Raw genomic sequence first — 27,687 nt, forward strand, 5'->3', positions numbered from 1 at the left:
GTACTTTCTCTTCTATGAACTGTCTTGTCTGTGCCCTTTGCCCATTTAAAAAAGTGGCATTGTTTGTCTTTTATTGATTTGTTGGAATTCTTTGTGAACAAAGGAGATGAATCCTGCTTGCTAGATGTGTTTTATATAATTTCTCCCAGCTGTCATTTGTCTATGTCCCAGCTATATTTTCATCTTCTTGAGTATAGGGACTGGAACTTAAGCCTCTTTGTATTCCTATTCTTTTTTTTTTAAATATATTTTATTGATTTTTTACAGAGAGGAAGGGAGAGGGAGAGAGAGTTAGAAACATCGATGAGAGACACATCGATCAGCTGCCTCCTGCACGCCCCCTACTGGGATGTGCCCGCAACCAAGGTACATGCTCTTGACTGGAATCGAACCCGGGACCCTTTAGTCCGCAGGCCGACACTCCATCCACTGAGCCACACCGGCTAGGGCTGTATTCCTATTCTTAATATAACCACATACATGGAAGGTGCTAGAAAAATGTCTGTGGGGATAAGAGAAGAAGAAAGAGATTTGGAAGATTTTAGAGTGATCTAACCTAACCTTATCCTCTTATACCAAGATCAGTCAGGACTCTTGTTGTAAACAGCAGAAACTAACCCCGGCAGATTAAAAAAGGAACACACACACACACAGAGAGAGAGAGAGAGAGAGAGAGAGAGAGAGAGAGAGAGAGAGAGAGAGACTTAGAGAGATATCAGGTAGCACACAGAATCAGTAAGAGGGCCACCAAACAAGCCTCTGCAAACAGGTAAGCACCAAGGGAACGTGGGCAGCCGGCACCATAGTCAAGGTCAGGGCACAGAACAGCCTGCCAGTCCCTCTGCCCACTGCAGTGAGGCCCCCTCCCACCCAGACACCGAGGCTGACATTTTCTCCTCCAGACACTAGAGGCCACTGCTGCCTCCACTGCCATCACAATGCAGAAATTATTTCTCAACTGCCCCAGCTTTTCTGTGACTTGATCCAGATTCAGAGTCCCAGTGGGAGCTTGCCACTGGCCGAGCTGTGTCTTTTGCCTGCACCCTTGGAGCCGAGAAGTCTAGGAGAGCAAGTGTCCGGGCTTTCTGGCAGGCGGTGGCTGGCCTGGCTGCCATCAAGACCTACGCAATGGGAATTCCCCAAATGTAGGCAGGAGGCTCAGACTGTGGGCAGCCAGGACAACTGGACAAAGTTTCTTATTTGAGGACGTAGCTGAGCTATTCAGCCAAAATGAGCTTCTAAATACTCCCTCTGAATACCACTTCTAAATGCCACTCTTTGCCCATATCTGGCTCAAGCCCATCTCCTTGGAGAAGTGTTTCTGGGTCATAAAGCCTAAACACTCTTCTGGATTCATAGCCATTACTGCTTGGGCCAATAATGATGCCAGAGAAGATTTTACTAAGACTGACTACGCAGCCCACCTCATCTGACTTTCAAACAGTCCTAGACATTCCCTGTATTTAGGGAAGAAAATGGAATCCTTAGAGGTTTCCCCAAAGCACATAGTAGTGCCAGGCTGCAAATCCAGATCTATTTTCAAAAGTTTGGGGTTTCTCTGTGGGCTGTATTAATGGGCTAGTATCTTACCGAGTTGGGACTCTGAGGAGGCAGGGATTGGGCCACAGTCTTCTTTTTATATCCTGGCCACATTTACTATGGAAATGTTCAATTAATGCTTGGTGGATATCAAGCAGGAGCCAATTCTGGAAGTTCTCTAAATCTCCCATGAAGCTTGAACCCAGGAGTCACTTTGAGGCAGAAGTCTACTTAATAGGATCACATTGGGAAGGACAATCTTAAAACCAGGGAATTTCCTTTCCTTTTTTTTATTGTTGTTTTGTTTTGTTTTCCTTTTACCCTTTAACCCTACTTCCCCAAACGTGTTAAAACTGTAAGAGGTTCGCAACTGTGCATTATTTAATCATCCTATGGTTGTTTTTGAACCCCACCACTGTGTTTGAGCCCTAATACTCTAGTACAAAAAAAAACACAAGCTCTGCCCTGTGGAATTTACATTTTAGTGGGCAAAGTACATGTCAATCAAATAAACAAATGTTAATTTGTAACTCTGACAAGTGTGATTAAGGATGCCACAAGATGCTATGAGAGGCAGGTCTGTCCTCTTTTGAGGACCTGGGGCTAGAGGTGGAATCTGAAAAAGGGGGGAGGATTTAGGCCCAAAAGGGAAATCTGTGAGTCCTTGAGGTGGCGATTTCTTCCGGGGTAACTATCGATCATCGAGCCTGTTTAGAGAGAAGCGACAGCGGGACCAGGGGCCAGGTGGCTTGTTGGTTGGCAAATGTGTCAAGCTTGGATGGAGCTCGCCACGGTCTCCCAGGTCCCATCTGGGGATGACGTCGTCCTGGTGCAAGCCCAAAATAGCCGGCTCCGCCCCCATCTCCCGGCAGCCCGTGCAGCAGCACCCCCCACCCCCACCCCTCCCTACACCCCGGTGACTGGGCAGGCCGGCCTCCTCTGACTCTCTAGTAGTTTCCGTGCAGCTGACGCATGCCTGCGCACACAGCTGGGCCGGGAGCGTCCTACGCAGCAGCCGCGAGCCTGGCAGCGGGTGCCAGACGGTTCCCCGCGGGGTGCAGGGGCGGGGCGCCGCAGGGGCCCGAGGACTCCAGGCGGAGGAGGTGCGGGCAGGGTGCCGGTTCAGACTGGGGGCTCTGGGCTGGGCTGCGGAGTTAGGGGGCTGCTGCGATAGGGCTCCCTGGGCCTGGGCACCGAGATAGCCAGTGGCACCGGCCTGCGGGGGCCGATGAGGCTGCTCGAACGAGCATAGTGACCCGCCGCGAGCAGAGCCCGATGGGCTCCGCTTCCTCTGGAAGCGCCGCCCGCCACCCTGGGGGGCTCCGGCCCCAAGGAAGCGCCCTTGGGTCTTTCTGCCTGACTCGTCCTTCTCTCCTGCAGCCCACGGAGGCCCGCCTGACTGCTGACAAGTTGCCATGGCATCCTACTATGAGATCCTAGACGTGCCGCCAAGTGCCTCCGCAGATGACATCAAGAAGGCGTAAGTGCCTCCCCGGCGCACCGCAAAGCCTCTCCCACCCCCACCTCCCACCACCAGCACCTTGGGGCCCTTCAGAGGCAGAACCAGGTCCTTGACATCTGTAGGGAGGAGGGAGACCCCGGATGAGTAGGAGAACGTCCATAGCTGTGAAGTTCTGCTGGGAGCTGGGTCCTTCTTTAGTAAACTTTCCCTTCTCCTCCCTTCCAGTCCTCCCCCAACCCCCAGCCCCTAGATGGGGGCTTTCTCAGGATGCTGGGCAAAGATGCCCAGGCACTGTGACCAGGAGGGACCACAGCCCCTCTACTCTCCTTGGCCACATTTACACTCCCCCCCCCCCATACACACCTTTGCAACCCCAGCCCCATGGAGCCCCAGGGAGAGTTAGGGCTGGGCCTTCTCACCCCCACATTATCATCTGTCACTACAAGTAGTCCTAGCACTGGCTGCAGAGGAGAGATAGGACTCCGTTAAAGCACCGCAGCAGAGGCCGCCCAGCAGCTGGGGTGGAACAGGCTCACGTATGAAAGGACATTGGCTGGCTAATGGGAAAGTGGGTCATTCTGTTCTCTGATGGGAAGTGCCTGCATTTGTCCCTCGACCCTCCCCTCTGAACCCACTTCCTGCAGGTATCGGCGGAAGGCTCTAAAGTGGCACCCAGACAAGAACCCGGATAATAAAGAGTTTGCTGAGAAGAAGTTCAAGGAAGTGGCGGAGGCATATGAAGTGCTGTCAGACCGTAAGGCCAGGGACAGAGCAGGGCAGCACCCATCTCCCCCACTTCATGCCCCATTGCATTCCTTCCTAAAGCCATGCCTTTTCCAAGCTGGCGTTTAAGTACCCGCCCCCCCCCCCCCGCCCCCCACCCACACACACACACTTCCCACAGGGACTCTGGGATCTTGTTCCTTCAAATGAGCATCTACTATGTGCAAACTACCTTTTTGTTCTTCCCCTAATCCTCTGAGCTCAGTGTCTGCTCCCCAATGTCTGGTAGTTGCAACATGGGTCCTGACAAGAAAAGGATGCAGGGCATGTATGCTGAGCCGCCTCTGTGCCAGGCATTGGTGGCTGTAATCTCCAAGAGTACTCACAGTCATCCTGCGAGGCAGAATTTATCACCCCCGTTTTACTGGCAAGGGAACTGAGGCTGGGAGAGGTGAAGTAACTTGCTCAAGATCACACAGCTGGAATATGAGTCCAAGTCTTTTTTCATTCATTCAAAAAATATTCATTGAATGTTTATGGTGCTGGGCCCTTGTTGGGTACTGGGGAACAATGGAGGACAAGAAGGCACTGTCCTCATCCTGATGGGTTTGTTTATCACTTTCTGGTCAGGGAAGATTGACATTAGCCAAATAAATAGATAGACAAGAGTATTCTAAAGGAAAATAGCAGGGGGTTGCGATGGTCCCAGAGACCTCTCTGAGAAAGTGACATGTAGGCTAAGCCCTGATCAAGAATAACACAGTAACAATGAGCTAACATTTACAGAACACTTACTTTGTATCAGGCACTGTGTTAAGCCGTTTACATGAATTGTCACATTTAATCCTGCAACAACGCTAGGAGGTAGGTGCTGTTATGTCCATTTTACAGATGAGCTGCAGCTAAAACCTATAGCCCCTGTCCCCTTTCCACATTGCTGCCCCCAAGTGTTAGTCTCTGGGCAGTCTTCTGAGGGTCTTAGGCCAAAAGGGGAGGCCGTCATCCCAGAGGCAGGGAGAAATGACCTGATCTCTTCTTCCAGAGCATAAGCGAGAGATCTATGACCGCTATGGCCGGGAAGGGCTGACTGGAGCAGGTAGGTGGAGTGGTGGGGCCCAGAAATGGAAGTGGGTCAGGGAGGAGAGGGGGAGGGCAGCTTCTTGCAATGGATGCTCAATCGGGGCTCCTGGCCATGCCTTAGGTGAGGTCCCCTGGCTCTGCCAGGATGTACACTCCAAGCCCCCTCCTCAATCTGCCTCTCCAGGAACTGGCCCATCTCGGGAAGAAGCTGGCAGTGGTGGGCCTGGCTTCACCTTCACCTTCCGCAGCCCTGAGGAGGTCTTCCGGGAGTTCTTTGGGACTGGAGACCCTTTTGCGGAGCTCTTTGGTGAGTGGACTCCGGAGGCCTCTGACTAGCTTGACTTCCCCCTGCAGGCCCGCCCTCCGTCAGCTGGGCGGTCCTGATGCGGGAGGCTGAGAGGGAAGCAGAATTCCACAGATGGAAGATGTTGTGGGGGTGGACCCAGTGAGAGTGGGGACAGAACCTTACACAGGCCTGAACTCACGTGACCCCGGAGTGGCACTTCAGAGACTTGTCTTATTAAACGATAACAATGATACATTGTTAGGCCTCCACAATGACAGCCATGAAGCAAGGCTCAAAGCCTCATGTGACAGTAATAATGCCATCACAAACAACAACAGATACCATTTTTTGAAATGCTTAATATGAACCCTGTGAGGCAGATAATTTTATCCCCATTTGCAGATGACAAAACTGAGGCACATTCAAATCACTTGCTTAGAGACTCAGCAGATGGCAGAGCGGGACTCGTCACTGTGTTTGCCTGACATCACACCATATTGCTCTTTTTATATCGAAGGAACTATCTGTCCTCCCTCACTTTTTCCCTCCCACCTCCTTCCTTTATTCTTTATTGTGGACAGAATTTACTACTGAACTTTTTCATATATAATATTAAAAAAGAATTTAATTTATAAATAAGTTCAAGCAGAAAAGAAAAAAATCAGACTTATTATTTATGATTAGCAGCTTATGTTTCTAGACTTTAAAGCAGGATTCACATATATATATATATTTTTTGAGGAAATCTCTTCACCAGATGATTGTTAATCTGCTTACTGTTGCAGAAGAACTGGGCCCCTTCTCAGAGCTTCAGAACCGGGCTTCCCGACCCGCAGGCCCCTTCTTTGCCTTCTCGTCCTCCTTCCCTGGACACGCTGGTAAGTGCTGTCCCTTCCCATTTTCACAATCTCCGCGTCCTGGAACCCTTTGCCTCAGCTCCTGGCTTTTCCAAGGCTCTCTGGTGCATCCAGAGCCCTGCCTGTGGGGAGAGCACACAGGTTCCTGGCCCATTGTGACTGCAGTCTGCTGTATACAACCCCGGTCTAACAACCTCTCCTCCTCCTCCTCCTCCTCTGTCCCAATGCCAGATTTCTCCTCCTCGTCTTTCTCCTTCAGTCCTGGGGCTGGTGCTTTTCGCTCTGTTTCTACATCCACCGCCTTTGTCCAAGGACACCGCATCACGACACGCAGGTGAGGGCTCCTTCTGGGACTATACGGGGTGGAGGGGGAGCTGCATACAACTAGAAAGTCAGCCCCTTGAGGGCAGAGCCCCATCAGTCCTGTTCACTGCAGCATTCCAGAGCCTGGACGAGCGCCTGTGGGACTCAGGCATGCCTGCTGAATGACCTGTGCTGTCTCCCACAGAATCATGGAGAACGGGCAGGAGCGGGTGGAAGTGGAGGAGGACGGGCAGCTGAAGTCAGTCTCAATCAATGGTGAGGAGCAGCTCTGCCACTCAGTCCCTGGCAGGAAGCCCCAGCCCCATGCCCCAAAGCTACCTCCTCAAACTGCTGCAGTCTCCACTACCTTGGAGCAGGGAGGGAATGGCAACCACAGGCCAGACTTGCAGGATCTCTGGATGGTGATCATGGGGATGGGGATCTGGACAGGGACTTGAGAAGCCTCCGAGGACACAGCTAACGACTGTTATCATTAGTGGGGTGCATTTGCAGAACTCTACTATTTTTTTTAATGTATTTTATTGATTTTTTTACAGAGAGGAGGGGAGAGGGGTAGAGAGTTAGAAACATCAATGAGAGAGAAACATCGATCAGCTGCCTCCTGCACACCCCCTACTGGGGATGTGCCTGCAACCAAGGTACATGCCCTTGACCAGAATTGAACCTGGGACCCTTCAGTCCACAGGCCAATGCTCTATCCACCGAGCCAAACCAGCTAGGGCAGAACTCTACTATTTTTAAGGCACTTGCATGCATACCATATCCTCTATATTCTTCAAACAGCCAGGGAAAAGCAGGGCAGTTGGTATTTGCCCTAGTTTTCACTGGAGGAGGCTGTGCCTCAGCACAGTTAAATGGCTATAAACCCAAGTACCCTCAGGTCCAAGGCTCTGTCCTACTTAGTAAGGAGGAAATCCAGGAATGAAACTCAGGACGCAGGATTCCTGGAGATGAACTCTTACCACAACTCCTCGTTGTACAGGGTGGTCGCCATGGCTACCCTTTCATGCCTGCCGACCTGCTGACCCAGGGAGCACTGTGCTGTCTCGTAATCATTGGAACAATTTGGCAGTGCAGGGTTTCTCATCATTCCCATTTTATAGATGAGGAAAGGGAGGCTCAGGGAGGTGAATAACTTGCCCAAGGAGGTAGCTCATGCTGGAACTGAATCCCTGCCCATGTTCATAACCACTATGCTAGGTGTTCACATGAATGGATGCCAGTTCCAAAAGAGGAGCTGGAAGTGGTCAGAGTCGTTGCTGCATGAGGCAGCCTGGCAGGATTCCCCTGGCCTGAGCCAGAGGGCCTTATGGTGGCTGTGACTCCTGCAGGTATCCCAGACGACCTGGCACTGGGCTTGGAGCTGAGCCGTCGGGAACAGCAACAGGCTGTCACCTCCAGATCTGGGGGCGCTCAGGTGCAGCGGACCCCTGCTTCACGCCCTTTTGACAGCAACCTCTTGGAGGAGGATGAGGACATGCAGCTTGCCATGGCCTACAGCCTGTCAGAGATGGAGGCAGCTGGGAAGAAACCGGCAGGTGGGCGGGACGCACAGCGAAGACGGCAGGGGCAGCCCAAGGCCCAGTACCAAGATCTGGGCATGGGGGGGACTCATGAGAGTGCAAGGGATGACACAGCCAAACCTGGCTCACCCCTCGAGGATAAGGCCTCTCGGTGCCTCATCCTCTGATCACCAGGCTCACCCCACCCCAATTCTGGGTGACCTGGGTCCTGCTCACTGTCAGAACAGAGGGGTGTGTGGCCCCTCCAACTCCATGCTCCCCCTACAGTTTCCCTCCAGGTCCCCTGCACTCCATTGTGGACTCAGGCTTTGCTCTGCTGGGCTGATAGGTCCCTGGTGAAGCCCAGGCTGGGGGCATCAGGGCTGTGGGAGGACCTGGGGAGCCAGGATGCACTTCTTATATGATGGGGGCTTTCTAAGGGGCATTAGTGGTTTGGGGCAGGCCTTTTGTGCCCAGATCTTCTGCAACCTGTGTTGCTGATGATGTCAAGGAAGGAGGACTTGGCCTGGGGTTCTCTGAGCCCGAGTCGCTAGCTCCACTGAGGAGTCTTCAGCTCTCCCTGTCCAGCTGCGGGCACCCTGCCCTGGTTTCTGTGCTGTGTTGAGCTCTGACTGTCTCTGTTGCTTCCCTTCTGGTGCTGCTGCTCTTCCTTACTCTGCAATTCCCCGTGGGCCGCATCGCTTGCTTTCTCTGCCGTCTGGCTAGGACTCCCTTCTTCCTTCCCCAAGAAGGCCTCTGTGTGTCGAGGAAGATGCTGTGGCCGGTAGGGCCATAAGGTCTTCCGGGGAGGCTAGCTGGGTGGGGTGGGAGCTTCTGGGTCATCCAGATTCGGAACCTGAGCCCACTCCTCCTCCCTTCCTCTTGCTGCCTCAGCCTGCCCTATGCCTTGGGACTAGGCAGAGGTGAGGCCAGCTAACCCTGGAACAGTGGGATAGGGCCTACGAGGGGACCGTGCCCCATCCTACTTCATCATGCATCAGGGCTCAGGGAGAGGCCACAGGGCTAGCCCAGGTCTGCATGCTCTGTGGCACCATCCTCCACGGCTTGCTGCTGACCCTCTCTCCTGTCACCCACCCCCACTCTCTCCCCAGATGTGTTCTGAGCTGGATGTCCGGGATCCAGAGTCGATGCACAGTTCCTACAGGACAGCGCTCTCCTCTGTGCGCTGGGAGGGGACCCTCCATTCCTCTCCCTCACCTGTGCTGAGCATAGAGCTGGGCTTGGGTGGTGGGTGGGGGCCGGGTGGGAGGCGTCAGTAGTCTTAGCCTGTAAACGCTTCACTGGGTGTTTGGTGCTGTCTCTTGGAGACTACTAGTCCCAGAATGCAACACACCCTGCCTCATTTCTGATAGATTGTGCTTGGGGGAAGTGGTGTGTGGTTATGGAGCTGTGCATCTTGGGACATGTAGTTCCACTCCAGGTCGGCCTGTCACTGGCTGTGAGATGGGGAGAACTTATCATTTGATATGCCCCTAGCAGGGATGGTGAAAATGTGGATGAAGGGGTAATGGTCTGAGCTTCCATTCCCCTGACACCTCTTGCTAGCAGCGGGATTAGCGTGTACAAATCAAAGCCCTGTGGCATCTGGGAGAAGCTCTTTTCCTGTGGACAGTACTGGGGTCTGAGGAATAGCTGGGACGGGATCCCTAAAAAGTTGATGGGTGTGGACCGGCAGAGAGCTTGAAGTGAAGGGCCCTCTGGGGTGTGTGTGTGTGTCTGGATCTGGGATTGGCATGCGATGGGTACTCCAGGCATGTTGCTGCTTGTATGGCTTCTATGGCCTCTGACCCTGCTGACCATTCTCTCCAACACCACAGCTGAGCTGCCACTCCTCCTCCCTGCCTGGGGAGCCCAGTGGCCAGGGAGGGGAGTGGTGGAGCCGGGGTATGCCAGACCCTGTGACATTGTGTCTCAAAGACCTATTAAAGCCAGCTGGGCTGAGCTCAGGCCAGAGGGAAACACTGGAAGTCAGTCAATAAAGCTGAGTTTCGAGAGCTCGGTGGTGCTGTGCTCCTGTGTCCTTCCTTTTCCAGGGAGGCCCGGGGACCTATGGGACCAGCGGGTGACACACCTTCCTTTATTGCCCAAACACCTAGAGGTTTTAAGCCTTCCCGACTGAGGGGAGACATCCCCTTTTGACGGATCTGCTCCCGCCCCCCTCCCCCCACCCTGAAGCAGCACGTGTGGAATCCTGAAAAGTGCTCACATTCTTCTGCACTCAACTCCTGGGGCCCCACAAATGGAGGGACCCACCACCCAATACTCTGTAGCACAGTTAGGACCAGACTAAGATATGACTTGAAAGCCAAAGGACAACAAAAAGCAGGGAACACATGGTGAGAACCTGTAAAAATGTACGTAGACTGAGCCCTTTCAGATTTCCTTAGCCCAGAGCCAGTGGCGAGTCTCAGGGGCCCGCCTCCCCCATGTGGAGTGGCACAGGTCTGTCCCACTCAGGGTCCAGGCCCCCAACTCATCAGGACCCAGGGAGGAGAAAGCCAGGTACCTCTCCTGTTCTCTAGATACTTGTAGAGATGCCCCTCCAGCCATGGGGCAAGCACCTTTTCATCACCAAGCAGGGCAGTGTGTGGCTCACCACCAACTCTCTCTCCCATTCCAGGATAAACGCTTGGCTTCATCGTCAATAGCCAAAGGTCCATAGTGTATTTTTCTGAAAGCAAGGAAGCAGCCTAACCTGAAAGAAGAATTTCAAGCTTCTATCTTGAGAGAGAGAGATCTTCTGGAATTTTGCCAAGTGGTTGTTTTGCCCACTTCTAGCCTTTGAGAGGTCAAACATACTGGAACGTATGAAGATTAAACAAGTGAATGCATGCGCCTCAGTCGAGCATGCTCCAGGGTGGCGGCGATGTCCACACTAGGAGGACCAGGGGTCTCATCGCTGGTCCCTTCGCTCCTTGCAAGGGGCAGATGGTACTTGCCCTGTTTTCCAGGTGAGGGGACTGAGCCTTGGCAAGGTGAAGTGGCCGTAACTCCCAAGTAGCTCCAGGCCCAAGGTTCATTTTGTCTCATTTCTGTGTCCACCACCTTTGTCCAAGGATGCTCATGATACACAAGGGAGCGCGCGTCTGGGACCAGACAGGAAGGACAGTTCTGGGAGCAAGGGGATAGGGAGGAGGTGCCCCTTGCCACCAGGAGACTGACTGTTGTGACATCTCACAGCCTTGGTCTACCTGAGTTTAGCTAATTTTGCCTAAGGTGTGGCAGGCAGTTTGTTTAATCTTAATCTCAATCCTGCACAATGTACATCATTCCTGAGGCCCAAGGGCACAAAGCAGCTACCTGAGAACTGGGAGGAGAGGCCTTAAAGAGGTTTGGCATGCCTGGGTTCGAATCCTAACTCCACCAATTCCAAGTATGTAGGCACCTAGGAGACTGCCCGACACCCAGGAGGCCTGGTTATTAGCTCCTGGTTATTATTCAAACCTTGGAGAGCCTGCGCCTCTCCCGAGGACCGCAGGCTGGCTCCAGACCGAGGCTGCGGCCCTGGTCTGAAGCAGAGCAGACAGGAGTGCGTGGGTCCAGGTTGCAGCTGCACACACAACACACTAACTTTATTCACAATGATACAAAAGTAGATTTTTCTAAAAATGTTCTGTGCCAGAGGGAGAAAGTTGAGCAGCACGTGACAAAAGCAGGGTGTTGGGAGAAGAGCTCTGAGGGTGAGGGCAGGAAGGGGAGGGGCCAGAATGTGGGTCAGGGCGCCAGGACAGCAGGCAGCAGGGGCTGGAGAAGCAGGGGAAGCTGGGTATGGTGACCCTTCCGCCCTGTTCTGTCCACACTAGAAGGTGGGAGATGGGGGTGTCCCTACGGACATGTTAGGAGCATCCAGGAGAGTGAGAGGTGGGCCAGGGAAATCAGGCAGGAGGAGGCTGTGGGTGCAGTGACTGCCCACAACTCTCCTCCTGGCTGGCTGCCAGCTCCCCCATGGGACACCTGGGGCTCCACGTGTGTGAGGCTGAGCAGGCCTGCCCCTTCCCCTTTCTCCTACCTTCCTGACACTCCTCTTGGAAGGGCCTTGCCCAGGAGGGACCAAGGTGCGAGTGGGGAATGAGGAGTGGGTACACAGATAGATGCTCACACAGGCATAGAAGGGACGGAGCCTGGCTACCCACTGGGGGCCCCGCAGGCTCACTGGGGCAGGGCCTTGAGAATGGCATTCACCTCTTCCGCCACAGCTGTCAGGGCAAATTCAAACTGGTCCTGGGAAGGGCAGTGGGAGGAGGGTCATGGGAAGGCCTGGTCTCTGCTCAGGCCTCAAGGGGCCTTTAGAAAGGGGAGCTGGGAGGTCACTTGGGAGCAGCGGGGGGTTGTGGGGGGGAGGTACACGGCAGGCAGGCGGGGAGGCAGGCAGGAGAGGCAGCTGCTGCTAGTTTTCCTGGGGAAAGGTGGTAGTGAGGGTTGGGGCAGGGAAGAACAGTCACCTTAGAGCGGACCAGGCCAGGTCGCTGGTCACGGACATGCTCCAGGGTGGCGGCGATGTCGATCTCCTTCACTCCTGGGGGCAGGGGGCACAGGGCAGCTCAGGGGTGTCCAGAGGAGACAGGACACAGAAAGTTGGGCCATCCTGGGGTGGGAGGCTTGAAGGATTGGACCAAGCCTGGGGCTGGGCTGCAGGCACTGTGGGGAAGGTCCTCACCTTTTGCCATGCGGTTCAGTACCATGTCAATGAGGACGTAGGTGCCAGTCCGCCCTGCACCATCACTGAAACAGGAGAGGGCCACAGCCTCAGCTCAGCTCAGGACCCAGCAGATAGGGGGAGGGGTGGAGGAGATATGAAGGCCTGGGGTGGGAGGACACTGGTGGAGCCATTAGAACTGGCTCGGAGAGGGTGTCAGTGAGCTAAGGTTGAGGGAACGGTTACAGCACCTGGGACCTGGGAACTGGGCCCTAAGTTGGAAGCCTGTGACCTCTGGGGTGTCACTTGGGCAGTGGGCCAATAAGAAAGAAGAGCCCTGGCTCAACCCTAGGGTGGAGGAGGCAGGAGGAAATGGGATGGGTTTCCAGACGGTTTTTGTGTAAATGGCCAGATGGTATATATTTCTACCTTTGTGGGTCACGTATAGTCTCTGTTGCTCATTTTTCTTTTTCCCCCATTAACCATTAAAAAATGTGAACACCATTCTTAGCTCATGGGCCATTAAAAAACATGGTATGAATATACCCCACGGGCTGTAGATGGCCAGCAGGCATCAAGGGGACAGGCAGGTAGTGTGCATGGAGATGTGCACAGGGTAGGCCCAGAGGGGCAAATTTCAGGAATGCTCCATCAGGGCCCTCTGTGCTATGTCGATTTGTCTTGTCCCCTTCCATCCCCATCCCGCAGCCCCTCTCCACGCACCTGCAGTGCACAATGATGGGGCAGGAGCGTCCCCGGTAGCACTTGTTCACCTTCCTGCAACAAGAAATGGGTGTGAGGGCCAGTGGGCATCAGCAGAGGGAAAGGAAAAGCGAAACACACATCTGTGGACCTCTCTCTCTTTTCTCCCCACAAGCCCAGAACAGAGGAGGGAAGAGGGCTGGAGAGAGGAGTCAGGGCTGAAGGCAAAGAACTGGAGGCGGTGTAGGTAGCACTGGGCTTGCCTTGTCACAAGCTCTGTGCCCAAACTACACACTTGCAACAACTGATTTTACCTCTTTGAGCCTCAGTGTTCTAACCTGTAAAATGGGGGTGATCATAATAGTAAACTTCTCCTTAAGGTTCTTATCATGTCTACATGAGATAATCCATGTAAATAACTAAGTGCCAGGTCTAGCACACAGCAGATGCTCAATAAATGGTAGTTACTATTAATGATAATACATAATATTAACAGCCACATCTCCCAGAAGTACAGAAAGGATGGGCTTTTTGGTGAGTTCAAAGGTGTCAATCTTGCCACATCACTACTCCACCCCTCTGCCCTCCTCAACAACTGCCCAGGCTGACCCCTTCACCACCAGGTTCCCTTCAGTGCTCATCAGCTGTGAGGTCCTATAGCTCTAGGCACAAAGCTCCTTGGTCCAGGGCAGGACAATCCCTCAACTCAAAGCAGTGTGCTGCTTGCTGCCCATCCCCCTGGATCAGCCTCACCTCAGCACAGACACTCCGTGGTTGGGTCACATTCAGACTTGGGGTCCACTTGGACCTCAGACTCTTCTCTGCTGCCCTCACCACAGCTCACCAAGCAGCAGAGGATTTCTCCTTCCTTTAGTGACCCAGTCTGACCTGCCCTTGCCCATTATAACTTTCTTGCTTTGAGAGTAACCTGCAGAATCCTGATACCCACAATAGGCCCGGACCAGGGAGGACTGTCTTAGGGGTTAATAAATTGTTTCAGGGGAAGATTCCCCCAGACTTGTAGGGGCAAGGTGACTTTGAGCGGTTTTAAAGGAGTCCACATAGTTTTCTAGCACATGGGTTCACACGTCAGAGGGCTGGGGTTGAACAGAAGTTGCAATAGTGGTTCCCAACCATCTAATAATGATAATGATAATAAACAGTATTGAGAATTGAGCCTTGCTATGTGCCAGGCACTTAAACTAGATTTTGCAGACTTTATCCTTTTGATTCTTGCCACAACCACTAAAGTATGGCTGGGTCATCATCTCATTTCACAGGTAAGGAAACAGAGGGAGGTCAATGAACTTGCTCGGGGTCACTTTCTGAGACTTCCCTCTGGTGGACCTTCAATAAATACTGTATTAAATAGCATTTAATTTGTTCTGGGTGCCTAATGCAAACTGGGTTTACATAATTCAGCCTAAAGCAAAGGAACATAACCTTTTAGCTTACCTGGGCAGCCTTAAAATGGGTCCATGTTCTAGAAAGGTTTTTAAAATGTGGAAAACAGGAAATAGCTCTGATGCCCCTGGCCTTGGTTTTGAGAAGCCAGTGCCTCACGCCCAATGGGTCTCAGTTAGAAACCATTGTTCTGTGGCTCAGAAACTCTCCCCAGGTCTTCACCCAACTCTGCTCCTCTGCTCTCTGCCCAGCACCTAGAGACCTCAGACTAGCCTGGCAAGGGGCAAAGAAGCAGGAGGAGGCCGCAGCGCAGGGGAGGCCCTGCCAATGTGACAGGCTTCAGCCACCTGTCTGGGGAGAGGAAAGCACAGGAAGCTGAAGCCTGCCTTGGTTATGGTTTTGGTGTCAGGACAGGGTGAGTCCCTCAGCTTCCTGTCCCAGCCCCCACCCCATTCCACTGAGTCCCCAAGAATCCAGAGATCCTCGGGCACTCCCTTTGATTTGTCCCTTTTCTGTGTCTCCCTAACCCCAGCTCTCCCAGCAGCCTTTGGGGTGGTCCCTGGACCCTGTGTTCTGTCTGTCTTGTCCATGCAGCGGCCACACCTGCCAATGATCACTTTTGTGACTATGCAACTGGAGTGAGAATACTAGCTGCAGATCACAAAAATGACACTGGCAGCTGTGTGTGTGTGTGTGTGTGTGAGTGAGTGTGTGAGTGTGTGAGAGAGCAAGGCAGAAGACAGAGGGAAGGACAGAGGAGGGGAGACAGACAAAGGGAGGAGGAGATGGAGACATATAGAGACAAAGAGGGGGAGGACAGACAAAAGAGGCAGATGGGAGGGAAATGAAGAAAAAGATGGTTGGGAACAAGAAAGGGTACAGTTAGAGAGAAATGGGCTAGAGGGTAAGAGTGAGACAGTGATACAGAGAGATTAAAAAAAGGAGAGGGAGAGTAGAGAGGAAAGGGAAGGGAGGGAAAGACAGAAAGACAGAGAAAAAGAGAAATAACAAATAGAGGCAAAGGGGCAGAGAGGGATAAAGAGGGGAGATGGGCAGGAGGAGTAAGAGACAGAGAGGGGACAGCAGACACAGAGATAGTGCCAGAGGGCAGGAAGAGCAGGACAGGAGGAAACTGGAGAGTCAGGAGGCAGGGGCCAAGTAGAGAGAGAGAAGGAGAGGGGAGGAGCCAGAAATAAGGTGAGCCTCTCTTGGGAGAAGTAGGTAAATAAGGAGCTAGACAGAGAGGCAGGGGAGAAAAAGGGCCTGAGAGAGAGATAGAGAAGAAATGGAGCTGGACCACAGGGGTGGAGGGATGGGCACAGAAAGAGAGCATCAGTCCTGGTTTGGGGCCTTTGGAAGGGGGAGCTGGAGATGAGGCCAGGCTCTGAGTCAAGGAGGGTCTGTCTCCCAAGGCCAGGAGGATCTGGTGGGCTAGGAGAACGTGGGGAACCCAGATCCCAGCCTCCTGATCCCCGGCTCTTTGGAGCCTCCCTCAGGACGCCCCATTGATTGCCGGGGCCAGCAACATCCAGTGAGCTCACCTGCGGAAGTCCAGCAGGGGCCGAGTGGAGGCCGGAGTGCCCTCTGCCGGCCAGCTGAGGAAGTGGAACTGCGTGAGGGTGCGCGTCTCTTGGGTCTGCACATTCTTCAGATAGAAGCTCCGCACCAGGAAGTCCTCGCACCAGATGTGCTCAGACACCAGGTTCACCTGCCCAGGAATGGGGTCCGGGTCTAAGCACCTCAGGCCCTTCCCATGTCTGCGTGCTCGCTCCTTGGCTTCTCCAAATCCTCCCAGCCTCATAGGCCCCTTCAAATTCTGAATCCTCAAGAAGCTTACCCAACCACCTGCCCCGGTTTCCCAGCTGTGCCCAAGAATCCTAGCTGCCTGTGTCACTTACCTACTGCTTAGGGCAACTGGTGGCTTTTCCACCCAGACATAACTAGTATGAGCTTCTTGAGGCCAGTTTCTCCTTCCTCTTCCTCACATAGTGTAGGAAAGTGTCTGTGCCACACACATATAAACTGAGATTCTGCAATATTTTCATTTGACACTTTTCCTTTAACTATGAGCAAGACCAATACAAAAACTTTTTTAGAAAGACTAGTGTTCATCTGGTGATGAGAAGCTTCTGTGGTGCCCTTGGTGTCTTGTGTCATACAGCGGGACCCTCCCATTGGTTGAGAATTGGTTCTCCCTTCCCCTGCTTTGCCTCAGTTCCCTACCGATCCTCTCTCCTAAAGGAAAAGCGCGTTCCTATTTTTCATAAGCCACATGTGACTAATGGTATTTCTTTCTTCATTTTGGCTTCCAGGGAACTCGGAGCTAAGGTGGGCTTAATTGAAGTAGGTCTTAAATCACAGGCTTTGGGCATACTTATCTTCCCTGTCTCTTGGCTCGTAACTTCTTGCCTCAGTTTCAGCAGCTTTATAGTTTTACTTCTGTAACTTTCATGATAAGTCCTTAAAAATGCTTCTGGGCCCTAGACTGTATGTGAATATATGTGTGTATGCATATGTATGTGTATATACCTCTATATTCATTCATGTATGAATGCTTATCATCCACGTTCCCCACTCCCATTGTCCCCTGTCCATGGGGTCCTGCTGACCTCATATATGTGGTAGAGGGAGGAGCCCTCATCTGGCCAGTAACGATCACACTGCTTGACACCATCCTCTACCAGGGGGGTCAGCATGACGATGACAGTGCAGCCACTCTCCCACACCATCTAGGGACAGAGACTCAGGTAAGCTCCATTCTGAACTCACTGGCACCTGGAGAAGCCCTCCCTCCAAGAGCCCACCTGCCAGAAGTCTGCGATTGTATGGGAGAGCGGGCCCTGTGTGGCTATGTAAGCTGGCATCCGAGGGTCGTGCTCAATCTGAGGGCAGGGAAGATACACCATGAGTCAGAATGGGAAATGCCTCTGTGGAAAGGGTTGGTCAAAGGGAGCAGGCCAGGGTCTGGGGAAGTCTGAGAACTCCCCATTTCCATGTTAGGATATCAGGCCCCACAATTCCAGGGCCTCAGGTGGGGTGGGTGGTGATCATACCAGAATGGAGTTTATGGAAAAAGAATAAAAATGGGGCAGAGGTGGGGGCAGGAGCCAGGACCACTCACAATAGGGCTGGCGTTGATGTAATCACTCCGAGAAGGGCTGCTCTCCACCTTCAGCTTGATGCGGGCGTGATCATCTGCACAGACCCCGCATCCCACCCCAGGTGCCCCTCCAGTTATTGGGGTCCTGGCATTTCCGCCACTTAGCTTGAACCAGGAGCCCAGCCTCTTCCCCCACACCCTCCAGAATGCCCAGCAGAGAGAGGTCAGCCAGCAGGACTCACTCACAGGGCAGGAAGTCTGGGTGACGATTCTTTTTGATGTTGCCCTCCCCCTGGGCGGTGGCACAGGTGTTGGGCTCTGCCTGGTAGGCACACAGAGCCTGCCACTCCTGGGCCAAGCGATCCCGGTTCCGAAGGTGGTCCTCCATGTATGCCTGCAGGGACACCACAGCCAGGCTCTGGGCCACTCTGTCAGCCCTGCTTCTCCCACCATCCTGCCCTTCACCCTTCTGGGCCCAGGCTGGTCCTGACCAGAATCATGTGTCCCGTGGAGATGTCCATGTTGGCCTGGGCGGGTTCCTCGCACCAGGACGGGGTGCTGCTGTGGGAGCTGGGGCTGGCCTGGGCCGCATCACTGAACTGGGAGGACACGCTGCTCACCCGTGAAGGCTCTGGTGGACCCTCTGCCCGGTTGAACAGGGACTTTGTGGCCATGTGCTGGCGGCACAGGTCCTGCAGAGGAAAAAGCCAGAGGGGTGCAAGTGTTTCCTGAAGCTTTCAACAGGGTCCTGGGTTCAATTCTGGGTCCCAGGCTCATCTTTGATTGATTTTGAATGACACCCATCTCCTCTGGGGTGGAGCTTCCTGTCCTGGCCCTTGTCCTTTTTGGGGCTGTTCGGCATGGGTGGTGCCTATGACAACCTCAGATATTACAGAGTGGGATCTCAGAACCCCAGAATTATAGAACTGGGAAGAATTTAGGGACCATCTGCTTCCTATTCCAACCCATTCAAACACTCCACAACACTCCCACTGGGGCTCCTCCGGCACCTCCCAAACAATCCAAGGGATGGCACTCACTCCTCATCCAACTCCCCACCCTCATCCCAGGTGAGACCCAGGCTCCCAAGCCCCTTCCATTCCCTCCTCTACAAGCTTCTGGGGCTGCACACCTGGTACTCAAATGTGGTGTCGCCATGGGCCCCCTCAGGTCCCAGGGCTGCCAGGCGCTCCTTGTCCCGCTTCCGAGCATGCTGCCGCACACACAAAGCCACGGCCAGTGCCACCAGCAGCCCGGCCACACCCACCAGGGCCACCAGAGTCAGCAGCACTGAGCGCATGGGGGAGGTACTGCGGGCCTGTCGGGGAAGGACTGCAGCTGCCTCCTCTCTCTGTGGGAACAAGGTAGAATCAAGGGGGGTAATGCTGGGGAGAGATTTAGGAGCTGCTTCTCACCCCTGTCCCATGCCACACTCCCTGCTGAGATAACTCCTGGGGCAAAGCTGGGAGAGCAGAGGCATAGTGGTACAGGCAGAAGGGCTCAGATGGACCCCAAATCCTCCTTCTCAATCCCCATGAGACCAACTCAGCCACACTACCCTGTTGGAAGCTTAGTGGGTGACCCCACCAGGAGTCCTTGCATTTAAAAATGGACTAGAGAAGTGAAGAGACAACCCAAGGAATCGAATAGACTGTGAGGCATCAGTGTTGGATGAAGAATCCAAATATAGTTTGAGTTTAATGTCTTTTCTGTGCAAGGTTGTCCCTTGGAATTTAGAGATTGCTCTGAAGGCTATGGGCTTTCCACTAGTTCTTGCCAAGCATGCTGCCTTCCTATGTATGGAAGGCTGGTCCTGCAGGGAGGAGCCCCTGAGGCCATCTGCTGGCCAGAAAAAAACCTGCATGGGGAAGGGCTGCTTTGGAGAAGTGGGTGAGCCAGCCAAGTATATGAGGGTTCAGCTCCCCGTTCTCTTGTCAAGTTTGCCTCCACCTCTTGTGGGAAACATCAGCCCTCTAAAGCTTTGACTGATTGTGCATTTAGCTCGTACCTGTCCCACTCCTGTCTGCAAGATCTGAAGTCCTGTCTGTGCTTCCAGTTCAGACTTCACCAGCCCTGCAGGGAGGACACAGGTCAGGCTCTCTCCAGCCCTATCTGTTCCCCACCTCATGTCATGCTATGCCAGTTGGCAGGCGGAGCCCATATGGACTTGGACTATTTCAAAGGGAGCATCAATCATAAGCCTGGGTATATCCTACTAGGGCTGGGGCTGGGGCCAGGCAGGATTTACCAGCTTGCTGGGTCACATCAGCCAGAGACAGGTTCTGTTCATTGTGCCGGATGCGGAAGGTGAGAGCTGGTCCCACCACACTGCCGAATAGAAGCTATGTTACTGCTTCACCCACCATAGACCACCCAAGACTCTGAAAGAGAGGCCAGCTCTGACCCTCTTCCAATTAGAGGATGGGGTTGGAGCCAATCAGAGATGCCCTACAAGGGTATTTGAAGCCAGGGAGACACTGGATGAGGCCAGCAGCAGGGCTAGGTGTGGCTGTACCTTCAATGCATCTGGAAGCATCTCTTACCCTACCTTGGACTCTTCCCCTCCTCCCTTGAGCTCCTCCAGCCACCTCCCCACTCAAGCCACCTGCCTTCTAGATCCCTGCCTCCCCAGCCAGATATCAGCCCCACCTGATGTTGATGAAACTGCCCGAGGACATGTGCACATGCTCAGCCAGGATCTCCAGCAGCTTCACTCCTACAGCCAGACTCAGGGGCCTGGAGGTGGGCAGCAGGCAGAGGAAGAGGTGGAGACCCTCTTGGCCACTTTCTTGAAACAGGCCACCTCCAAGGGTGCAGAGCAGCCCACCCCCCTGTCTACTTCACATGTGGATTTGTACTCTCTGCTTCCTGCCAGGCAAGCCAGCCCAACCCCCAGGGGACTGGAAGGCTTCCCCAGGCTGGAGCCCTTACTTCTGGTCAGTGACAATGTAACCATACTCCTCTGCTGATGGCCGAGCTGAAGGCTGCCCCGCCACCGTGGGCTGGTTCTGGCCCAATGGACTTTTCTTCTCCATCAGGATAGGCATGGCAGGGGGGCCAGCAGCTTTGGGGGGCTCAGAGCTCAGCACCTGCTGGGCTTTATCGGACATGGGGTGGGCAGTGGGGTATCCAGGCAGGGAGGGTGTAGGGGGTGCAGGCTCCGCTGCGTCTCCACCCTGCACCTGCTCCTCCATTGTCTGTTTAGAAGAGATGATAAAAGTATGGTCTCTGTATAGTGGAAGGGCTGGGGGTGGGTCTGGGCTGGGGGTCTACACCCTGGACCTTGAGCTTCCTACAGTGGTGCTTAGGACTTGTTTCTTTCTGTATCCTCAGGGCTCCGTACAGGTTTAGGTACAGAGAGGGCACCCAAAAAAGTAAGCCAAGTAGATGAATAAATGAAGGAGTGAAAGAGTGGAACATGATCTATGATAATCCACAGGATGGGGCTGGAGTGGGGGGAATCTTGTGAGCGTGGTTAGGGTAGGTAGAAGGTGAATAGGCAGTCAATAGTTTTTATACTCTGATTTAGCAACAAAATCTTAGACATGAAACAGATAGAGCTCCTCAAGTTCCAGGAGCATTAGGAACCTGCCTGCTCACAGCTTCCCACTTCCTTTATGGCTCCTCAGAGCATGATCTCAAATGATTGTATTGAAAAAAGCAGTGAATCAAGAAATGCTAGCTTCTAGTCTGAGCTCAGCCATCAACTTGAGGTGAAACTTAGGCAATGACTATGGGCCTCGGTTTCCCCAAAACAAGGGGTTGGAGAATACAAATTCTGGGTCCTGATTCTGAGGTTTAGATTTTAGCAAAGGGGTTTGCTGCCGTGGGGCACTTATGAATCAGAGAGGTAATGGGAACTCACTTTCTTGATGTCAGCTCCAATGTTTACAATCCCTCCTGTAGAGACAGGAAAAACAAGACTCTGGACAAAGGGCCAAGGCCAAGGTCCACACAACACAGATGGCAGGAAGGGCCAGAGGCCTGAGCCTGTTACACCTGCGGTGGCCTCTTTCCTCTCAGTCAGTGACCAAGACTCTACCATTGGTCTCATCCTTAGCATGGCCTCATGTCTCTGTGCTTTTTTTTTTTTAATTGATTTCAGAGAGGGAGAGATAGAAACATCAATAATGAGAGAGAATCATTGATCAGCTGCCTCCTGCTCAGCCCCTACTGGGGATCAAGCCCGCAACCTGGGAATGTGCCGTGGTTGGAATTGAACCTGGAGCCCTTCAGTCCTCAGGCTGATGCTCTATCTATCCACTGGGCCAAACTGGCTAGGGCTTTGTGCTGCTTTCTTGTTTTATTAACTTTTCCCTCTGTCACTGGCCACACCTCTCAAAACTATTTGTTCAGTCCTCCCTCTACCCATAAATATTGCCTTCTTTGAATTGGCCACGCCCCTCTTTGAATTGGCCTCTTTAGGTCTTCATTTTCATCCACCTACCTTTCCCAGTGTCTCCTGATTCCTGCTCACACCTCCTGTTGACTTCTTTTTCCATTATTTCCACCCACTAGTTCTTTCCTGGTCTAAACCCTCAGCTCATCACTGCACCCCCTTGCTCCCTGCCCTTTGCTGGCAATGACCCCATGTCTTAAAAGAACTCTGACCCTGACCCTGACCCTTCCCCTCTAGGCTGCTACATTTGATCTTGAGAAGTGGGGCATGAGACTATTGTTAGTCTCTCTGCCTGAACACTCACCCGGATTTCGTCCTGCACCCTTGGGCAGCAGATGCAGCAGGGTGGAGAGAGTGGAGAGCTGCTCAGGAGTCAGCTGACGCAGCTCCACCCTGTAGCCCGCCAGCACAGCTGCCAGTCTCTGCAGAGTCACATCTGCTGGGAGCAGACACAGAGCTAAGGGCTGGTAGCAAAATGGACTTGTAGGACTCAGATGCATGAGTTGGGGGTAGGAGGGAACTAGCACATTTAAGAGGTTTTTCTCAAATACCAAGGCACGAATGTCCTCCCCTTCCAGCCCTTGTCCACACTTTGGGGGAAAGACTTTCCTGGGGCCAAGACCAAACTTAGGCTGACCATGGACACCTAGACTCTCTATCTGAAAGAGTCATGTCAGCTCCACGCCCACTGTACCCACACTGTCTACCTAGTGCCTGGCATAGATGAGTTTATCAGTAAACACTAGTTCAATGTTTGAATGGCTTTAAGGACAAATTAACAAGTACAGGGATAGTCAGGATAGCCGCCCAAAGCCGCCTCCACAGGCAGATGCTGAGGACTATTACCTGGCTGCTCTGCTGGGGAAGGAGTCTTCTCTCTGAGACCCTCTAGTCCTTCCTCCTCATAGCCCTCTGAGGAGTCCTCTGCCTGGCTGCTGTCCCCTTGTGCTGGCAAGTTTGGTGCCCTGGCCCTGCTGGGCACTGGCAGCTCCTGGGCCAGGTAGAGCAGACCTGACTCCTGGAAAAGCTGAGCAGGTGAAGGCCCTGGAGGGTCCCCATAGGAGTGGCCAGGGAGAGCCCCAAACATGCCTTTGGGGGCAGTTCTGCTGAAGAGGGCAGGGGGTTCAGCCTCGGACAGGGGGCCAACACTGACCATCCCTGGGGAGCTCTCTGAGCCCCGGGAACCATCGCGGGAGCCAAACTGTGGAAAACCAGAGATCCATGTAAGAGCAGACATCAGGGCTGGGGGATTGGGGTGTGGGTGGGGCAGTGTCTAGGGCTCACCTGATGGAACAGGTAGGGCTGCAGCAGGGTAGCTTCATAACTCAGAGCAGGGTGAGGGGGCTGTGGGGACAGCAGCAGATTCTCCAAGAGGGGGGGCAGCAGCTCAGCCTGCAGAGGGGACAGGGAGGAGCCAGCCCCAGCCCCGTCCCCATCTGCTGGAGGTCGAAGCAGTCGGTGTGGGGCTGCAGGGGCGGGACCAGTGGGCATGCCCTGTAAAAGCAGTTCCTCAGCGGGACCAGGTCTCCTGGGCACCAAGCCAGATCTGGGGAGGAAAGCAAAGTGTGTGTGGGAGGGGAGGAGGTTGGTGTGTGGGGCAAGGGCATACGGAGCCTACCAGGCAGAGCCAGTGGGGCCCCGACAGGCTCAGGAGTTTAGAGTGAGGCTGACCTCTTAAAAAATGAGGCAGGCTCAGGGGAGGAGAGAGTAGCATGGGGAAGGCCAGAAAGCCAAGCCTGGGGAAGAAGTTATAGCCTCCCTGGTAAGCCTGGGTTCCTGAAACACAGGGGCAGAAACTAGGGAAACGTGCGGCTAGGGATGGAGAAGGGGAGAACAGCAGCAGAGGAAGGCAGCCTGGAGCCTCTCTAGATGAACTGTGGCTGCACGGCCCCATTGGCCCTGTGTGCATATCCCCTACTCTCCATGTAGGTTCAAATATTCAATACTCTGCACTCTACCTTCTTCAAACTGGTATCATCATCTGTGCCCCATGCCCTCATTTACTTTTCTCTGCTTTACAGGGTCTGAACAATGCCTTCAGAGGCCCTTACCACACAAAAATGACAGTATCGCCTACCATATACAATTTGACACAGTAATGAAACTGAACATTAAACAACTTCAGTCCAATAAAATTCTAATTTTCCCAGGAAGACTACTTTGATGCCTCTTTTAAAATAGCAAATATCCAAGTTTTCACAACATTTAAAAAATACCCGTTTTTCTGGATTCCTGGGGATGAACTCAGCTCCTACCGGGTATATGACCATTCCTGTACTTCTTGTACCCATACCTCAGCCTGCTGACCTTGGCACCCATCTCCCTCCCTCTGTCCACCAGCAAGACCACAGACCTACCAACCTTGTGGTGCTAGTGGTTGAGAAATAATGCCTACCTGTCCCTTGGGTGGGGCTCAGGGGGGCGAAGCCTGGGGATGCGTTCCATCTCCTGGGAGATTACATACTGGGTGAGGTCATCATGCCAGGACAATCCTGCCAGGGGACAGGATAGGGTAAGTTTGGCTCAGCACAGTCTGAGGGTCCAGTAACAGGGACCAGTAGAGATCACCACTGTACCCCTTCCCTGCAGTGTATTGCGTTTGACAGAGCAGAGAAGCAGTGGAGAGGTTCGGAGACCTGGTGGGTGATCTGAGCTGTCCTCCTCCCACCCTCAGGAACAGATTTTGGAGTCAGACTGCTTCCAGTAAGACTGGGTTTCAATCCTCTGCCACTCACTATTTGTGTGACCTTGGGCAATATGCTGAAATTTTCTGAGCCTCAGTTTTCTCATCTGTGATATGGGAGGTTTATACCTCCTAAGATAGTTGTGATAATTAAAATAACACAATATAAAGTGGTTAGAATAGTACCTGTCACATAGTGAACTTTCAATAAATGCTATTATTATCATAATTATTACTTATATTTTTCTTTTTGTTAATCCTGAAACTTAGTTTTCTTTTTTTCCAGTGGCTTCTTCTAGAAGCCTCCTCTGGACTCCTCTAGAGAGTCTAAGTGTGAAGAGCCTATCTCTAGGGTTCCACTCCACTCCTATCTTGCTTCCTTGTCCAGCAAGGGCTGAAAAGGTGTGGCTCTAAGAATGGGTGTGAAAGAAATGTTTCATGAGAGAAATACTTGAGTCAGGTGGCCCCTCACTTCCCCACCCTTATCTAATCAAATTCCAGTCTCTCTCCTCCAGTGCACACAGACCTCACCTTGGGACATGAGCTGTCGGAGCACACCTTGTAAGCGTTGAAGAACTGGGGACGTGACTTGCAAAAGGGGCCGAGCCTGACCCACTCCCACTTGGCACTGTCCAAATAAGCCATCTAAGAGCACAAAAGTTGTGTTAATACAGGATGTGAACAAAAAGCCTTTCAAAGTCCAGGTTACAAATGGGCAGGACTCTCCACATCTCCTCTCTTGGCCTCAGAGAGGTCTGCTCCTCCAGGGTAGTTGCCCTTCTGCCCAAACACAGTACCCCTTCTGCCCTCCATGCCTCCCCCCTGGTCTATTGTGTCCCCCCATCTTGTAAATCCTATACCCAGGCCTCACCCTGAATACAGACTTCGAGGTGAGAGCAGAGTCTACGGTCAAACAGACAGCCTGTGGAGAGACAGGTGAACAGAGGTTCAGACAACCACACATAGAATAGTCAGATGAATGTACAGGCTGGGAAAGGGAGAAGCAGATGGGTCTATTTTTCCATCCTAAGGAAGAGGAGGGAAGAGGCCTAGAATTCTTAAGAGAAGGAAACACAGTGTCTGGCTTTGGGTTTTAAGCATCTGTGAGTCTTGGATCCTTTCCATAAAGGTTCAGTTTGCTTAACCGAATGATGGGGAAAAGGAGCTTTCCATGTGCATGGGGGTAGGATCATACACTTCTATTCTCATAGAATTACCATGGGGGAGTTTGTGGCCAAATTCTGAGGAAAGGGGGATTTTCCTCCCCAAATCTCCAAAAGCATCCTAATTATGATAGCCCGGGACTCAGAAGCGGTAAAAACCCTAGCACATCTCCCTTCTGTGTGGGAAAGGGAAAAGGGTGGGGTGACTTTTGTGCTCCCCACACTGTCCCCACTCTCGGTGGCCCCGGGCCGTTGGCGCTGTCCGCGGTGCTGAAGCCTGGAGCCGCGGAGGGCTTGCCTGGAAGCAGTTATGGGAAGAGAGGGGTGACAGGGCGAGGAGTCTCCACGGGACCTGACCAATCCACCGCTCGCTCCAGCCTTCATCTACCATCCTACCAACACGGCGCCACAGGAAGTATCCTTCATTTGCCTCCAAGCCCGTGGTGAAGGAGGACGCCAGACGGCTAGGCTGCACCCCTTCTCCCAGGAGCCCCTAACCCCCACCCTCCCCCGGCCCATGAGTCAGCGCTGACTGTCTCTGTCCGTTAAGATGTGAGTCAGCACTGGGCCAGGCTGTGGGGAAGGGGATGGGAGAGGACCCTCCCCTCTTCACCCTCTTCTTCCCCTCCCCCAGCTGTCGCCCTCTTGTCGGAGATCAGAACACAGCAATCGGGCTCTCTAGGCACAAAGAGAAGCCCTGACTCTCCCCTCGGCCTGATTTTCTACAGGGAGCAGGGACTCCTAAGCTCGCGGCCCCGACGCCTATCTCCCGGAGATCAGGATGCCCCCGCCCTCCTCCTACCCGCCTCGCCACCCCTCAGCACCGGTCGCCACTTTGGCGCCTCGGCACGAGTTGCTTCTCCCGTGGACTTGGAGCCTGTCTCTAAGTCCTCTGTCCATATACCGCCATGCCTCCCCCCAAACCCGGGATCTTCCCCCGAGCCCACTTCTCTAAGGTCCCGCCCCATATTACCAGCCCAGCCTCCAGGCCTACGCCCCTTTCCTGTCTGACGCCCTCTTGTCCTCATCTCGCAATGCCTCCCCCTACCCGACTCCACACGTATTCTACCCGAGATCCCCACCTTGGAGACACTTCCCCCGCACCCCCCACTGAGTTTTGCTCCCGGCACCATACTCCTCTACCCCGGCTCCCCCCTTTCCTCCTGACCGTGAGCACTAATGGCGCTGCAGCCTCCCGGGCGGCAGCTCAGCAGCAGGAGGCAGAGGAGCACCCGGAGACCTCCGGATCCTCCGGGACCCCCAGGCCGCCGCGGGCGCCGCATCCTTCCCGGCTCCGCGGGCTTGCTGCCCAGCTAGAGCTGCAGCGATGCTGGCTGGAGCCTGCCGGAGGGTCCAAGGCGGGACCTGCCACTCCCCACCCACCTACGAGGCGGGGTCTACACGCCCCTCTCGCTGCAATTTGGCCAACCCCGGGCGGGCAGTGACGACACGTCCACCCCCGGCTCTTACGCTTCGCTTATTTGCGTCATACGTGGCGTAAGAGCACTGTTTTAGCAGGGGACCTACCCACCCCCTCCCTCCTCCACCAAATATGTGCCTCACTAGAATTCCCAGTTGGCTCTATCCCTGTGTCATATGCTTTTCCCTAAAGACCACCGCCTCTATGACCCAGCCACAGGGCTGGCGAAAAGGGTGGATGGGGACCAGGAAAGATACGCGTGTCGGGGAATATAAACCCTAAGATGAGGAGTATAAAAGTGACCACAAAGGTATCTAAATTAAGAGCAGGAATGGTTCTGTGTGTGTGCCTGGATTCCAGTTCTTGCAATGCCACCTACTGAGGGT

The 27,687-nt window shown here is 53.5% G+C and overlaps 2 protein-coding genes across 9 annotated transcripts; one reads left to right on the forward strand and one right to left on the reverse strand.

Moving 5' to 3' along the window:
- The first annotated feature begins 2,457 nt into the window (after window positions 1-2,457).
- On the forward strand, window positions 2,458-11,339 carry DNAJB2 (DnaJ heat shock protein family (Hsp40) member B2). Of its 7 annotated transcripts, none has more exons than XM_080669859.1 (10): window positions 2,458-2,642; window positions 2,920-3,019; window positions 3,646-3,755; window positions 4,767-4,820; window positions 4,989-5,111; window positions 5,876-5,968; window positions 6,179-6,281; window positions 6,456-6,526; window positions 7,603-7,809; window positions 10,415-11,339. In XM_080669859.1, the coding sequence occupies exons 2-10, from the start codon at window positions 2,955-2,957 to the stop codon at window positions 10,417-10,419; spliced, it is 831 nt and encodes a 276-aa protein (XP_080525985.1). In that variant the 5' UTR covers window positions 2,458-2,642; window positions 2,920-2,954; the 3' UTR covers window positions 10,420-11,339. The 7 variants fall into 7 exon arrangements, with proteins under 7 accessions (XP_080525985.1, XP_080525986.1, XP_080525983.1 ...); XM_080669860.1 differs by having other exon boundaries at window positions 5,879-5,968; window positions 10,415-10,633; XM_080669857.1 differs by lacking the exon at window positions 10,415-11,339 and adding an exon at window positions 8,886-9,788.
- Window positions 11,340-11,874: 535 nt separating this feature from the next.
- Window positions 11,875-27,321, reverse strand: PTPRN (protein tyrosine phosphatase receptor type N). 2 transcript variants are annotated; one of them, XM_080669853.1, is made up of 23 exons: window positions 27,050-27,321; window positions 25,590-25,640; window positions 25,250-25,363; window positions 24,431-24,527; window positions 23,320-23,581; window positions 22,882-23,236; window positions 22,340-22,471; window positions 21,502-21,536; window positions 20,568-20,833; window positions 20,286-20,372; window positions 19,885-19,964; window positions 19,645-19,709; window positions 18,769-18,987; window positions 18,128-18,328; window positions 17,883-18,030; window positions 17,658-17,731; window positions 17,341-17,418; window positions 17,146-17,265; window positions 16,078-16,244; window positions 13,154-13,207; window positions 12,452-12,516; window positions 12,237-12,310; window positions 11,875-12,015 (listed from the first exon to the last, which is right to left on the reverse strand). In XM_080669853.1, exons 1-23 carry the CDS (start codon window positions 27,162-27,164, stop codon window positions 11,944-11,946), a joined length of 2,931 nt encoding a protein of 976 aa, XP_080525979.1. In that variant the 5' UTR covers window positions 27,165-27,321; the 3' UTR covers window positions 11,875-11,943. The 2 variants fall into 2 exon arrangements, with proteins under 2 accessions (XP_080525979.1, XP_080525978.1); XM_080669852.1 differs by having other exon boundaries at window positions 22,340-22,474; window positions 27,050-27,299.
- Window positions 27,322-27,687: the final 366 nt, after the last annotated feature.

Source organism: Plecotus auritus (genome assembly GCF_963455305.1).
Source record: "Plecotus auritus genome assembly, chromosome: 5".
Taxonomy (NCBI): Eukaryota; Metazoa; Chordata; class Mammalia; order Chiroptera; family Vespertilionidae; genus Plecotus; species Plecotus auritus.

Coding starts and splice junctions, on each gene's coding strand:
- DNAJB2 (XM_080669854.1), top strand. CDS start 2,955: ATGGCATCCTACTATGAGATCCTAGACGTGCCGCCAAGTGCCTCCGCA. Junction 3,020..3,645: donor GCAGATGACATCAAGAAGGC/GTAAGTGCCTCC, acceptor CACTTCCTGCAG/GTATCGGCGGAAGGCTCTAA. Junction 6,282..6,455: donor CACCGCATCACGACACGCAG/GTGAGGGCTCCT, acceptor TGTCTCCCACAG/AATCATGGAGAACGGGCAGG.
- PTPRN (XM_080669852.1), bottom strand. CDS start 27,164: ATGCGGCGCCCGCGGCGGCCTGGGGGTCCCGGAGGATCCGGAGGTCTC. Junction 19,710..19,884: donor TGATGTGACCCAGCAAGCTG/GTAAATCCTGCC, acceptor TCCTCCCTGCAG/GGCTGGTGAAGTCTGAACTG. Junction 16,245..17,145: donor CCCTCTACCACATATATGAG/GTCAGCAGGACC, acceptor ATTCCTGGGCAG/GTGAACCTGGTGTCTGAGCA.